General features: G+C 40.0%; 1 protein-coding gene across 3 annotated transcripts in view; it reads right to left on the bottom strand.

Moving 5' to 3' along the window:
- MCM9 (minichromosome maintenance 9 homologous recombination repair factor) overlaps positions 1–16,193 on the bottom strand; it is a 105,883-nt gene that overhangs the window by 4,067 nt on the left and 85,623 nt on the right. Inside the window, exons 9-12 of one of the 3 annotated variants that reach the window (XM_027602384.2) lie at positions 6,620–6,822; positions 5,813–6,016; positions 4,705–4,787; positions 3,865–4,010 (exon numbers count right to left, since the gene is read on the bottom strand). In XM_027602384.2, coding sequence (XP_027458185.2) covers positions 3,865–4,010; positions 4,705–4,787; positions 5,813–6,016; positions 6,620–6,822 — 636 coding nt within the window. Of the gene's footprint in view, positions 1–3,864; positions 4,011–4,704; positions 4,788–5,704; positions 6,048–6,619; positions 6,823–16,193 lie in introns of those variants that run through there. The other 2 variants (XM_035728546.1, XM_035728547.1) reach the window with 2 other exon arrangements.

Genomic DNA, 16,193 nt, shown 5'->3' with positions numbered 1-16,193 from the left:
TAATCATTTTAAAATTTAGTGAAACAAAGGAAATGAAGTAGCAGATTTGTCTACTTTTTAAGCTCTCCCTACAAGTCCATTTAAGTTATTTAAGACTGTTTGAAGGTCAGGGTAAAATACTCATTCTCATCTCTCCTGTTAAATGTTCTGCTACAAGACAGGCTTGTCGCTATTTGCACGGTGGCCAGTTGCTGATCAAGTGGTTGTTTCATAGCCAGTTTGCAGATCAGAAACAGAGTGGAAGAACAGAAATTATGATCTCCTCACATCTCTTTACCTGAGTATTGAATGTTAGTGCACCTAAAAGTCACCTTCCTTGGGTGGAGAGACCATGATTCCTCAGCACTGTGGCTCACACAGCCCTGCGGCGACACGTGCACGGCACACGCCCTCCAGGCAACTGGGATATCTTTCCTGCAAAGCTCAGCCCACGTTTCAGCATGTGCTCTGGGCAGCTACTCTCTATCAAGCCAACACAGAGATGAAACCTACTGACCTCCTGGAATGAAGGATCATTCCTTCATTATCAGTGATAATCATTTTTAATCTTGGGCATATTAGAAACTGAAATAATGCCAGAGGACCAATTTGTAACAGAGATGGTAGTTTCTCAAAAGGAGGTCCTTCAGAAAGCCCTTCCTAACAACTCAGAAATGGCTTCTCAGTATAAGGGGCAACATGACCCTGCTTCCATGTGTTAAATTTGAAAAGGAATTAAACCAAAAAAGTGGATGAGTAAATTATTCTAAGTCATGTGTAATCATTGAAAAAGGCGTAGAAGAAAAGACATTAAATTTAAATGCATTCTAAATTTAAATATATTTAAATACATTAAAATGTTAATGGTAGGCCTCTCTGGGAAATAAGATTATATGCGATTTTTGCTTTCTTAATTTATTACTGTTACTTTCCAAATACTTTCCAAAATACTTTATAAAGAACATGTATTACTTCTTATGATCAGGAAAAAACCCGCAAAAAATTATTGTAAAAATACTGGGTTATATTCACTCATTGTAGATTTGGACACATCAATACAGCAAAATCCATATTCATTGTAGTCATAACCAAACAACAAGAAAAAAGAAATAGCTTTCAAAATTACTACTGTCTGATATACATCAAATTGAGGTTAGGGATGGATATTCATAATTGTTAAAGCTCCATAAAAATGTTCTAAAAGATAGGGAATTTTAAAGGGGTAGAATAATTTAGCCCTACCATTTTAGTCTAATTCTGACTTTGGCAATTAAATTCTCCCCGACATAAAATGTCGGCAGTTTTACTATACATTCCTAAAACACAGCTTCTTTGCATTCTGTTTTCAGGTGGATACAATGGCCACCATTCGAGGCTGGCTGTCACTAGTAAGCATTTTCCAGAATAAAAGTGTGATAAAAATACAAATAGTTGTTTTACTCATATTTGATCCCCTTAAGGGATAGAGAACTCTTTCCTAAGGGGATAAACCCAAATGCTACTTGGGCTTTTCTCACATGGTAAGACTGGCTTTACATGTGTCTTGGAGGTCATTCATTTTCATTTGCAGTGCACCTGGTTTGAGGATCAACACTCAGAACATGCCCCTGCATTTCAAAGACGTCTATACCAGAAGAAAAGAATATTTTAAGATAGAATCCTTTTTTGAGGTCATTATCTATTCTTTTTTTTTCTTCTTCTTTCCCTCCAGGAGGGTCATTTTGAATTTGGTAAGTCCAACTGCTATTTTTATATCACATAACACCAATTCTGAGCTTCGTATTTCTTTCCTTCCTGAATCCAGCATATGACAGCTTTTGGTAGTCCACATGACCAGTTTCTGGTCAGTCAAAATGAGCAGCTTCTCCAAAAGCCAAGCCAGCCCCAGGGCAGGCCTGAAAAGGATCCGCTACATCAAACCATAAAAGAACCGAAGGAATAGCTTTCATCTCAACACCATGCTCTGGATCATTAAAAAGCCAGGAGACCAAAAGGAAAGGGGGTTGATTTTATACAAAGGGCAAGATTACTGCAGGCTGGCACCTGGGTATTAGCAACACAAAGCCAGTCCCCACACTCCCCCAGGAAGGCTGTGCTGGCGTTTTGGAGTTTGAGAGAATGCTACTGGGTGAAGGCAGTGAGTGAAAGGAGAAAAGCCAAGGAAAGAATTCTCAAGGTTTTACTTATTCAGTCAACAGTCCCCCTGCAGTCCCAAATTCTCCTTCAGCAGCTGCTCTGCTTCCACATGTCTCCATTCACCAGCCCCCAGCTTGGAGGTCAACGCCAACAGCCAGACTCAGGGCAGTCACTGAGCCACTTGCACTGATCACGAAGAGACCCAGATGGATACACCTGCCATTGCTCACTAATGTTTCACAGGTATACACTCAGAGTCTAGCTTTTTAGAAGCTCATGTATGCAGGGAGCATGCAAACATTAAAGTGGGGACAAAAATTCTTTAGGTAATGCACGTGACACGTTCCTTCCCATGTGTCCATATTTTAACAAATCATTAGAAAGCGGAGTTTTGAAACACTGCTTTTGTCATTCTTGAGTTGTTACCCTGTGGGATGAGAAATAGATTTTCCTCTTTAACAAAATACATCGTTCTCACTGGGGATTTTTTTTTTTAATCTGTTAAATATGTAAAATTTCAAAAGTCATGACTTTGGGCATGTAGGGAAGGAAAATGATGATGCTGAAGGGAAGGTCAGAGTTGTTGCCTTTCCCAGGTGAAAGTCAGTACTAGTTATCTCTACTTCCCTAACTTTCCCTACATGCTAGCTTCGGCTGGCCTAAAGCAGTCTGGGCCTCAGTCTTCTGTGATTTTTTTTTTCACCAGGGTTATATAAAGATCAAATATTTATTATGCTTGAAGAAAAGCTTAAAAACATTAAGAATAAAATTAAAATATTAATAAACACTAAGATTCTTTATGTAAACTCCCTTGCACATGTCCTTTCCTGGCAAGGAAAAATGATAAAGCCAAATTATTAAAATATTTTGTGTCTGGGTCTGGCCTGGGGTAGATCACTTTCCTGGAGTCCAACTTCTTCTTTCTTAACAGCATTCCCAGGCACCTCTCTGAATAGCACTGCTCTACTTCTCTTGAGCCAAAGAAAAGGAGAGAAGAAGTAGTGGCAGTAAACAGAATGAAGCCCATTTACCAAGATTTCTTGATTCCACGGAAACTATGTATCTTCAGTGTAAACTGTGAGTAGCCAAACTTGGTGCTTCTCATGTAACTGGGAACCAGTGGTATAAATTCAGTAAATTAATAGTTTGCTATATCTAGGAAAGGACCAGCCAGTGTTCTCTATGAGGCTTACCAAACCAGCAAGCCAAGGCACTGTAGCTATGTAAGGTAGTATCCAAAGATGGCAGCCATCAATTCCCCCATTCTGTATTTCTACGTCACCCCTCCTATCAAGAGGTGGTGTCTATTTCCCCCTACCCTGCATGAGGCCTGATCTTGTGACTTGCTCTGACCTATAAAATGTGGCAGAAATGATGTTGTACCAGTTCTGGCTCAGCTCGTAAGAGGCCTGGCAGCTTCCATTTTTGTTCTGTTGGAGCCTCAAGCTACTGCCCTACAGTAGAGAGAGCCCAGCCAACAATAAGTGGAGTGGAGATAGCATTCTCATTGAGCCCTCCTGAATTTCTGACTCTCAGAAAAGTGAGCACTAAAACGGTGGTGGTGGTGGTTTTTGTTTGTTTTTTAAGCCACTGAGCTTTTTGGTAGTTGATTATACAGCAATAGATAACTGAGCCAATCCCCCCCAGATAGTACAGACAGATTTTCCACTCAATTTCTACTTTCTTCATTTCACTAAATGTCCAACAAGGGTTTTCCATTATAAGCCTTTCTTGGATTTCTTTTCTCACCTTTCAAGTCTTCTTAGCTCTTCACTCAAGAGGTTGTGCAGCTCTAGCTTTTCCAGAATAAGTTCACACTGCCTCTGGTACTGCTTCAGAGGGTTTTCAGGAAAGGAAGTGTGGAGTGCATTCACCCCTCCTAGCAGTGCACCACCCTGAAGGGGCAAGAAAATGGAAATATAGTAGGGGGAATCACCAGGTCAACCTGCATCGAGGAAGCACCCACTAGAGACCACTGCTCCCAGATCAGCCCTCTCTACCCCCATCTTGGTATCAGAATCACCTCGGGGCCTTTTTCAAATTTCAGCAGTTCTCTCCCCCAATTCCTGGTAGCAAGCATTGCTCCAGGAAGCCCACTGCCACTAGTGGGGCCATGAGCACCCCTCAGATGTGCTGAGTGAGACCCCTACTGTACACCAGTAGGCAAAAGCGATGCTACGGATGCAAAGGATATTCCCATGACAAGTTTTTCCTCTTCTTTTAAATGGTTTCCTTTGGATCTATATTTCCTTTGGATCTATATCTAGAATACGATCGTTTTTATAATTTCTGATATGCTATAAACTGTCTTTTCTTTTTTTACATGCTTATAATTAGGGTTCAGATATTAGGTGCTAGGTGCGCCTGGGTGGCTCAGTCCTTAAGCGTCTGCCTTTGGCTCAGGTCATGATCCGGGGGTCCTGGGATCAAGCCCCGCTTTGGGCTCCCTGCTCCGCGGAAAGCCTGCTTCTCCCTCTCCCACTCCCCCGCTTGTGTTCCCTATCTTGCTGTGTCTCTGTCAAATAAATAAATAAATAAAATCTTTAAAAACAAAAACAAGAACAAATATTAGGTGCTAAATACCCTCACCTGCATTGAGGATTCCATTACTGATACCGCTGTAACAGCGTCTTCCAGAGTCACAGTGTCACGAAACATCAGGCGAGCATGAGCTAAGAAGATTAGGAAGACAGAAACATTTTTAATGAGTATTTGAAGTGATATATGTAATACTTTATCTGACTCCCCTGAAAAATTATATTTAATGAATGAGCTACTAATCACAAATTCATTTTACTAAAACAAGCACAAAAGTCGCATTTCAACTAGCTTTAAAGTTGGGCCTAATAAATAAAATAATGGGCCTACTCTTGCACAGCCCATGGCACTTCTGGGTATTTATATGAAAAAGTACTCTGGGCTCCAAAAAGAAAGGGGTAGAGAAGCATACCTCTGATATTCAACACCTTTTAATCCTCATTCTCTTGTCTCTTACAGAAATACACAATATCAAACTGATTTTTCATCTCTGGGCTTTTCAAAACTACCAAACTCACCAGCTTGCATTTGGGGTACTTCTTGTCTTAATTTTAGCTATAAATCCTTGACAAAGTAAAGTGCATTCGTTTTATAGAACTTTTTATTAAGCATATATTGTGTCATCATATGATACATTCAGTTCATGTGGATTTTTTTTTTTAAGAGTTATTTTAACAAGAGCTAAGTGTAAAAGTCACTCTTAGGAAAAAAGTCTTGAGATGCATGTTAGTTGTATGTATGCACGTAAGTCTCATGCCTTTGGGATGGGCTAGTTTCCTCTGTTAGTGGTGGGGTGTGAATAGCAATTAGGAAAAAAAAACAGAGATGCTATATAGGAAACAACGCTAAACAATAAAGTGTTCCACCCCAAATGCTAACAGACTGCCACTGAGAAACAAACATTAGTAAATAAGACTTTCTAAATGAATGATGTCTCTTAAGATTCCACTTTCTTAATGATGCTACATTCTACTCAATACCCATAATCTGTCCCCAGAAGAACAGAGGTTTCATAGCTCAGAGCCTTTACTTTTTAGGCGACTATGAGCACCTTAGAGTAGAGATTCTTCTTATTCATCTTTGAGTTCATGGTGCCAAGCTCCATGCCTTGCACATATTGGGCACCCAATAGAAGTATTATTTGTTGAATGAAATAAACCTTCTGCTAATCGGATCAAGCTTTCCAACAGGCGGATGGTGGTCCGGGCAGCGTTCCGGGAGTCACTCTGCCTCTGCATCTGGTAGTACCGGAGAAGGACTTGATTACCCACGTTGGACAGCCTGGGCTGTAGATTCCTAATCAGGCAGAAGTAGGTTTTCATCTTTTCCATGCTCCAGAGCTTCTTTGATTTGCTTGGGTAACCTGTATATATCAGGTGCTAGGTCAGTAATTTCTAGGAACAGACAAACATCTGCTTTAAGGGTTTTGGTAAAGTTCTTACACTCATTTTTAAAAAGGTAACTTTTAGGTTTGTGGGCACTGAAACCTAGATCTGACTCTGCATAGCATATAGTTCAAGAATAAGTAGCCTTAGGATCTAAGCTCAATAAAGGTAAACTTCCTACAGGGGCTAAAATTATCCACAATAATTCTGGTCTGTCCTATAGTAATACATAGTATTTGAGTAAATCTAACTCAAAGAGAAACTTACATTTACAGATTTGTTTCATAATTCAGTCCAGTTTTCTTTGCATGAAAGAGAAGAGTGATAATTCTATATCATACGGTTGCCCCCTTTCATCACAAAGAACATATTCACTGGCTATAACACCATCGGTAGGCCCTTTCCCTCCTGCTCGTTATTCTGGGTGCACTAAATGGCTCCTCTGACAGCCTTCTGTGCAAGCATCTCTACTGCTGCTTAGGTAGGGCGCCTTGGGTATTTACTTCATTTTCTTCAAAGAGAATTTCATTTGGTTATGTCTACTTTTTCTTGGTCAACTTGAATGATTTATCTCCACGTACCTTTGTTTTCTAAGATAAAGGAGGAAATTATACGATCCCAGTCTTCATTCTTGGTATCAAGCAAAACCAGGATCAGATCAAATCGACTTAAGAGGGGGCTGCCGAGGGCGATGTTCACAGACACAGACTCATGGGGGTCATACTGGCCTTTGGGGTTAGTTGCTGCCAGGATGGTGGTCCGTGTGTTCAGCTTGCACACGAGGCTGTTAAAAGAAAGGGTACAATTCACTGACTGTTGAGATTAAAATAAAAAGCAAAATTAAACTTGTTAATAAAAAGGGGCTGCTCTTGTACCCTGAAAATCTAGAGAGACTTGTATGAAAAAGGATGTAGAATGATACAGGGACGTATCACAAACATCAAGTTCAAAGGAAGTACACTTACGGTAACCTATCCTGAATAAACACTTCTTATGCCCCTACTATGAGCAGACCCCTCTGCTGGGTGCTAAGAGGTATACAAAATTAACTAAACATGGATTCTTCTCTTAAGGAGCTTGTAATCTATGAGCTATAATGGTAAGAGAGGGAAGACTATGGTAAGTTCTAGAAGGATAAAGTTCCCAGGGGAAGTAAAGATGATGTATATTCATTTATGTGGATGGAAGAGATGATTAGAGAAACATTACCAAGTAGCTTTTGAACTGGACCCTTCATAACATCTGGACTTTTTTTAAGTGGAGGTAGACAGGTGTGTGTATATCTACACACCTACATACAAATATACACACATATATGCACACACACATATTTGTGAGAGTGAAGGTGAGGGGCAGGGGTAAGGGTGACTTTGGAGAATGGTAAGTGGTTGAAGCAAAAACTTCCTGTGTGCTCGCTTCTTGTGATTTTTCTAAAAGTGAAAGAAACGACTCAGAGAGAAGCAGGGGTGGGGGAGGGAGGGAGAGAAACAAAGGAAGGAAAGGAGGGGGAGAGGGGGAAAGGAAATCAGGAAAAATAAGGATTGATTAGCATCACGTCTTTTGTTTTGAATATAGTGGACACACAGTGTTACATTAGTTTCAGGTATATAACTTAAGTGATTTGACAAGTTTATACATTATACTATGTTCACCGCAAGTGTAGCTATTATCTGTCCCATTACATCCCTACTATGATATCACTGACTATGTTCCTTATACTGTTTTTTATTCCCGTGAGTTACTCATTCCCAAACTGAACTCATTCCCTCTCCCTTTCACCTATTTTCCCCAAATTCCCATCCCCCTTCCCTTTGGCAACCATTAGTTTGTTCTTTGTAGGTATAGTTCTGATTCTGCTTTATTTTCTTTAGATTTCATTTATGAGTGGACTCACATAAGGTATTTGTCTTTCTCAGTCTGACTTACTTCACTCAGCATAATATCCTCTAGGTCCATCCATGTTGTCTCAAATGGCATGATCTCATCCTTTTTTATGGCTGTGTAATGTTTGTGTGTGTGTGTAAACATACACATCATATTTTCCTTATCCATTTGTCTATTGATGGACACTTAGGTTGCTTCCATGTCTTAGCTGTTGTAAATAATGCTTCAATAAACATAAGAGTACATATATCTTTTTGAGTTAGTGTTTTTGTTTTCCAATAGTGGAATTATTGTGCCATATGGTGTTTCTATTTTAATTTTTGGAGGAACCTCCATACTGCTTTCCACAATGGCTATACCAATTTACATTCCCACCAAAAGTGCAGGAGGGTTCCTTTTTCTCCACATCCTCACTAACATTTGTTGCTTCTTATCTTTTTTATTTTAGCCATTCTAGCAGGTGATATCTCATTATAGTTTTGATTTGCATTTCCGTGATGATTAGTGACGCTGAGCATCTTTTATGTATCTGTTGGCCATCAGTATGTCTTCTTTGGAAAAATGTCTTTTCAGGTCCAGAAAATCCTAAAGAATCCACCAAAAAGTACTAGAATAAACAAATTCAGTAAAGTGGCAAGATACAAAATTAGTACCAAGAAATGTGTAGCTTTTCTATACACTAACAATGAAATTGCAGAAAGAGAAATTAAAAAAAAAAAACAAAACACCATTTACAGCTGCACCAAAAAGAATAAAATACCTAGAAATAAGCTTAACCAAAGAGGTGAAAGACCTATACTCTGAAAACTATAAAACACTGATGAAAGAAATTGAAGGTGACACAAACAAATGGAAAGATTTTTCATGCTCATGGACTGGAAGAACAAATACTCCTAAAATGTCTACACTACCCAAAGTAATCTATAAATTCAATGCAATCTCTATCAAAATACCAACATTATTTTTCACAGAACTAGAACAAATAACAAAATTTGTATGGACTCACAGAAGACCCCAAATAGTCAAAACAATCCTGAGAAAGAAGAACAAAGATGGAGGTATCACAATTCTAGATTTCAAGATATACTACAAAGCTGTAGTAATAGAAACAATATGGTACTGGCACAAAAACAGACACACAGATCAATGGAACAGAATAGACTCCAGAAACAAACTCACGAATTACATGGTCAGTTCATCTATGAGAAAGGAGGCAAGAATACACAATGGGGAAAAGACAGTTTTTTCAATAAGTGGTGCTGTGAAAACTGGACAAGACTGAAACTGGACTACTTTCTAATACCATGCACAAAAATAAAATGGATTAAAGACCTAAATATGAGACCTGAAACCATAAGAATCCTAGAAGAGAACATGGGTAGTAATTTCTCTAACATCAACCATAGTAACACTTTTCTTCCCTCCCTCCCTTCCTTCAATAGATTTTATTTATTTATTTATTTGAAAGAGAGAGTGTGTATGCTTGTACAAGCAGGGAGGAGGGGCAGAGGGGGAGGGAGAGGGACAAGCAGATTCCACATTGAGCCCCTAAAGCGGGGCTCAGTCTCAGGACCCTGAGATCATGACCTGAGCTGAAACCAAGTCAGACGCTTAACCGACTGAGCCACCCATATAGCAACATTTTTCTAGATAAGTCTCCTAAAACAAGAGAAATGAAAGCAAAAATAAACTATTGGGAATACATCAAAATAAAAAGCTTTTTTATAGCAAAGGCAACCACCAAGAAAACAAAAGACAACTTACTGAACAGGAGGAGATGTTTGTAAGTGATAAATCTGGAGAGGGTTAATATCCAAAATATATAAAGAACTTATACAACTCAGCACAAAAGAAACCAAACAATCCAATTAAAAAATGGGCAGAGGACCTGAATAGTTATTTTTCCAAAGAAGATATACAGATAGCCAAAAGATATGAAAAGCATCACGTTTTTGAGGAGCAACAGTGAAGGGCAGACTGAGGAGATCTGGGCACCATGGGCAAATTAGATGGGGAAAATTGTGGCCAGGATGCATGGAGGAGATGGGGCAATGGTACAGGAAGAGGCACACAAGTCCTGAAGGAGCAGTGGCACCGCGGCTATGGCTACGCCATAACTTAGATACTGTTTTTAAACTTATTAATGATGGGCAAGTCCCTAAAATAACATGGCATATTCATTAACAATAACAAATGTAGATTCTTTTCTCTCTGCAAATTTGTATGCTCTCCATTCAATGGCCGTTTTAGTTATAGTGGCATGTCTGCCTCTCAGCAGTCCCAGCCCCGTGACATCAGCAAACATGTGCTACATTTGTTAATGTCTGCTCTATTTCCAGATGGCTCTAGTGATCAGCCCATGCCCTAAGACTGAAAAAGTCTGAGAATCTTTATTTGTGGTAAATGGCACAACAAGACACTCATCAAAGAATGACAAACAAGGCACCAAATCCCCCCTTTAAAACCAAATTCCCTTTTAAAAAAATTACTGAAAGGGAAAAATTCTGAACAGACGGTCTATATCTTATGTAGATCTTATGTAGACCAAAATGGCTTTATAAAGGCAGTTGTTTAGAATGTGGAATCCAGTTTGCCAAAAACAATGTAGTAAATTGCTCCTAACTAATGCCACTAAACACATTTAATCCATACGGAAGTAAGGCTGCTTGCACTTATCATGGAAAAGGACTATTGCTGGAATACTGGCAATGAAACAAAATACAACTGCATACAAAGTGATTTTTTAAAAAAATTATTTTCAATGTGAGGTAAAATTGACTGTTCTTCCTCTCTCTGATCAACAAATAAGCCATTTCCTGTTCGCAAAGGACTGGACTGAGATTTCAAGAAGGTATACAGTGGTCCCTGCCTTCAGTCAGTTTACAACAGAACTGCTGGAGGATGGGGAGGTTCTACAGAGCACCTGCCAAGCAACGGATGATGGCATCCATGTCAGCATTAGCATGGGCAAAGAGACACTTCCATGGAGACTGCTGGGTATCTATAAGGTATATAATCTTAAAGCTATCCATGATATGAGAAGGAAAATGAACAAGCAAACACAGAAAGAAGGTGGTGAATTATTCCTAATTGGGACAAAATGAAATGAGTAAGCTTAAAGGAAGGGGGCTAAGGACAATTTATATGTGAAGAAAAGGGCTGCCTGATAAGCAGTTAGTGGAAATGTGAGCAATGAAAAATAGAGGAGTGGTCATCTGAAAGAAGGGAAGGTAGTACACATGCCTAGTGGTTGCAGATCTGTGATACAAACAAACATTACTGCATTAGAAACTGAATGGGGCTTTAGAAAACACAGATACGCATACACAATCGAATCCTATGTACTTTGTGCATAGTGGTGGCTCACTAAATAACTCCTGAACTCATGAATTACTGTAAGGTAATGGTCATTCTTCCAACCCAGTAGGACCTCCGCTTTCTTCCATTTCTTCCATATTTCTAACAATAATAAAGGTAACTACCGTATCTGTAATAGCAAGCATTGGGCTAGGCTTTATGTGTACATACTTTCCCTAAGACGCACAATCCCCTGAAAGGTAGATAACATATCACCGACTTGGAAATATGGAAAGTAGAAGGTGGAAGATGTTAGTAACTCCCTGACAGGTGGCAGAGAGCAGCACAGCTCCATTCAAACCCAGACCAGCCGGCAACACAACCAGTGTTCTCCTACCTGCAGACTGCCCCACTGCGGTGTACCATCTGAAACAGTTCCTGTGGTCACAGAGAACCCTCCTGATGCTTTAGGTATTCACTGACTTGCCTTATCTTTTTTCCTACTTGATTTGATCCTCCTTAAGGGACTGTGACTTATGGTTGTCCTCACATGCCTGTCACATATTAAATGTTCATAAACATTCACTAAATACATGAAAAATTAAAAAATAAAGCTTTACCTAGTTCAGTATTTCTAAAATTCAGTGCCATTCTATACTTAAAGGTTTCAACAGCCATAAAATAATCATGCTAACATGTATATTTTTCTACATTAACTTCAAGGAATGAAAACATTCCAGTTTCTGGAAAAGCTACCTTTTTAAAAATTCAGTTAATTAACATACAGTGTATTATTAGTTTCAGAGGTAGAGTTTAGTGATTCATCAGTTGCACGTAACACCAGTGCTCATTACATCAGGTGCCCTTCTTAATGTCTACCACACAGTTACCCTATCTTCCCACCCCCGCCCCCCAAGCAACCCTCAGTTTATTTCCTATGACTAAGAGTCTCTTACGGTTTGTCTCCCTCTCTGATTTTGATTTATTTTATTTTTCCCTCCCTTCCCTTATGGTCCTCTGTTTTGCTTCTTAAATTCCACATGTGAGTGAAATCATATAATTTTTCTATTTTTAGTCTACATGTTTATACTTTCCTAAAAACATAGTAATAACTTTTCTAAACATTGTAAAGTTAGGTTACATAAATTATTTTCACTATTACAGGCTCTCTGGAAAGTGCTTTTTTTTTTTTTAAAGATTTTATTTATTTATTTGACAGAGAGAGAGACAGCAAGAGCAGGAACACAAGCAGGGGGATTGGGGGAGGGAGAAGCAGGCTTCCCGCGGAGCAGGGAGCCCCATGTGGGACTCAATCCCAGGACCCTGGGATCATGACCTGAGCCGAAGGCAGACGCTTAATGACTGAGCCACTCAGGCGCCCCGGAAAGTGCTTTTGTTTTTGCAATGCTCTCCCAGTATTCTCGGTACATCCTTTACAAGGTGATCCCCATCTCCACTCGTGGCTTTAATCACCGTTGATACACTGGTACTCCTAAACTCAGTTCTCGCTTGTGACAGTGGCTGCTATGTGTTCACCAAACTTTGTTTCCCTTTCACCCTAGGAGCACAGCCAGATCGTGTTTCCCATCTCTTTTATGGGGGTCAAGTAGGACTGCAGTGAATAAGTGTTGCCAATGGAATGCGGGTGGAGGAACATGCCATTTCCGGGGCATCCCTAAAAGCCTTCCTGTGCAACCCTCCTTGTTCTCTATCTTTGCCAGGATAGACAAGGATAAGGCCATGGAGTCAGAGAGCCACCTGAAGGAGGAAGCCTGGGTCCTGATGATTGTGTAGAGCAGAGCATCTGTGACATGAAGCAAGAAAAACTCCCTTTGGCAACATCCTGCAGGAAAGAGATGAGCTTAGGAAAGAACTGACCAGTTCTCAAGCAGGAATGAAAGACAATAAACAGCTCAGAAATGTGAAGTTTTGAAAGGCTGTACAAAAAACAACTGCTTCTAGACCCCAGAGAGTAACAGCAAGACTGAAAAGGCTTTGAACAGAGCCCTGTTGTAAATTTTCTCAGTTGTACGAAATGACCCAGGGTAAGTAAGGTGAAGCCTTCAGTTTTAGATGGCCTGAAGGCAGCCACCATTAGGATGAATAAAGAGGAATGTTCACAGCAATACTATTCACAATGGCCAAGAGGTGGGAGCAACACAGGTGTCCATGGATGGAAGAATATATAAACAAAATGTGATACACACACACATGCACACAATGAAATATTATTCAGCTTTAAAAAGAAAGGAAGTTCTATTTACTACAACAGGGATGAACCTAGAGGACATTCGTATACTAAGGGAAATAAGTCAGTCACAAAAGATAAATATGGAATGATTACACTTATATGGGATCTCTAGAGTAGTCAAATTCATAGTGACAGAAAGTAAAATGGTGATTTCCAGGGACTGGGAAGAGGGGAAAATGGGGAGTTGTGGTTTCATGGGTATAGAGTTTCAGTTCTGCAAGATGAAAATAGTTTTGAAGATTAGTTGTACAACAATGTGAATATGAATACACTTAACACCACTGAACAGTACATTAGTACAGTAATTAGAAATAATTAGGGTGGTAAATTTCATGTTATGTATTTTTTTTACAATAAAAAAAATGGAAGCTTTTATGGACTGAATGTTTGTGATTCCCCTGAATCCACATGTTGAAGCCCTAACCCCCAATGTGATGATACTGAGTTGGGGCCTTAGGGAGGGTTGTGCCCCCATAATGGGATAAATGTCCTTGTGGGAAGTGGAGGAGAGACCAGAGCTCTCTCTCTGTGTCTCTCTCTACACATACACACACACACACACACACACACACACACACAGCAAGGAAGAACCATGTGAGCACTGGGAGAAGGCAGCTGTTTACAAGCCAGGAAGAGGGTTCTCACTAGGAACTGAATCTGCCAGCACCTTGACCTTGTACTTCCAGATTCCAGAACTGTGAGAAGTAAATGTCTGCTGTTGAAGCCACCCAGTCGATGGTATTTTGTTATAGCAGCCCAAACTCAGACAAAGGCAAAGAAGAAAAACAAAAACCTAACAAACCAGGCTCGAGGAATATGTGAAGAAAAGAACTCTGGATCCTGGCACATGCAATTGATAGGAAGCAAAGAGATGAGAGGCCTGTTTCCAGAGGATCTGTGCTGCACAAGAAACCACCACCTGACTCTAAAGAAAGCCTCCATTGCTTTCAAGTTGTAAAACAACCTGGGGCAAATAGGATACCAGAAGTATAAGCAAAAAAAGAACAGATAAGATGGACTTCAACAAAATTAAAAACTTTGTGCTTCAAAGAATGCTATCAAAGAAGTGAAAAAACCCACAGAATGAAATTATTTGCATATCATATATCTGTGAAAGGACTTATATCCAGAACATACAAATAACTCCTAAAAGTCAACAATAAAAGGACAAATAAGCCAGTTCAAAATGGGCAAAGGATTCGAATAGATATTTCTCCAAAAAAGATACACAAGTGGCCAATAAGCAGGTGAAAAGATGCTCAGTAATTCAGTCATTAGGGAAATGCGAATCAAGACCACAGGTGAGATACTACTTTAGACACCAGGATTGTTATAATCACAAAGACAAGTGTTGGCAAGGACGTAGAGAAATGGGAACCTTCTTACACAGCTCGAGGGACCGTAAACTGGTACAGTGGTACTGGAAAACAGTTCGATGGTTCCTTAACAAGTTAAATATAGTTCCCATATGAGCCAGCAATCTCTCCTATTATATACCCGAGAGCAATGAAAATATATATCCACACAAAATTTGTATGTGAATCTTCTTAGTAGCATTATTTATAATAGCCCAAAGTGGAAATAGCCCAAAGTTCCATCAACTGATAAATGGATAAACAAACTGTGATATAGTCATATAATGGAGTACTATTTGGCCACGAAAAGGAACAAACTATTGGTCCACGCAACAACGTGGATGAACCTTGGCAACATTATGCCAATGTTCTTCAGGACCAGTCCTGAAAGCTAAAGAGCTCTAGAACGGAAGGGGCCAGGGCCCCTGAGTGATTTCATAGAACAACTCCTCTCCCACACAGATAAGACACAACTTAGACTGCGTTAAGCCACTGTCCGCTATAGCAGTGAGCCTACCCTGAATAACACATAACAAATCTCTCTAATGAGCACCAGATCCTTTGGCTGTGGCAAAAACTACTCCAATGTTTGAGCGGTCTCCTCACCAAAAGAATCAGGCCAAACAACAGCCTGCAATGCAATAGTCACATGTTTCTAGATCATCCAATATTTTTAGAATAGGGCTCTCAATTAAAAAAAAAAAAAAACTTAGCACCCTAAAAATGGGGTAAAAAACCTCACAAAAATGTACAAAATAAAAATATGTTAACAATATTCTCACAATCCATTACATACATATTTGGTAATCTTCAGTGCTAGGTATACGCACCCTCTCCTGCTTTCTCATAAGGTTGATAAAGTTAACAAATTGCCTTTTACTCTAGATTGATTCAATGAAGGGTAACAAGAAAGTCAAAAGCCAGGACGGGAGTCAAAGTATTGCTCATATAGAGCATCTAGAAAGAACAGAAACTCTCAAAGTACATGATGTGAACCATTTTCACATCCTGGTAGCAACTTGGAGGCCTCCAAGGGACACTTCTTGACTTGTTCCAGAGCCTCCTCAGTCCCCTAGGAGTCAGAGCGCTCTCAGTGGGCTTGGGTAGATGGACCTGTTCCCACCTCTCCCTGTCTCCCCGCCTTAACCTGAGGCTGACCTGAGGAGGATGCTCCAGAGATGCAGCTTCACACGGTCTGGAGGAAGAGGCAGACAGGTTGCCTGGTGTGTAGAGCAATCTTACCTGGGAGCAGGGGTTCCTAAGCCTGGCTCATCAATGAGAACCAAGGTGGGTTTTAATAATATAGATTCCCAGGTCCCATCGCTGAGCGTCTGATGCGTAGGCTGGGCATGGCCTAGAAAACTGAAG

The sequence above is a fragment of the Zalophus californianus genome, chromosome 7 (genome assembly GCF_009762305.2).
Source record: "Zalophus californianus isolate mZalCal1 chromosome 7, mZalCal1.pri.v2, whole genome shotgun sequence".
In the NCBI taxonomy this organism is placed as follows: Eukaryota; Metazoa; Chordata; class Mammalia; order Carnivora; family Otariidae; genus Zalophus; species Zalophus californianus.
Note: the sequence above shows the minus strand (reverse complement) of the source record. Positions and strands in the feature narration are given on the sequence as shown.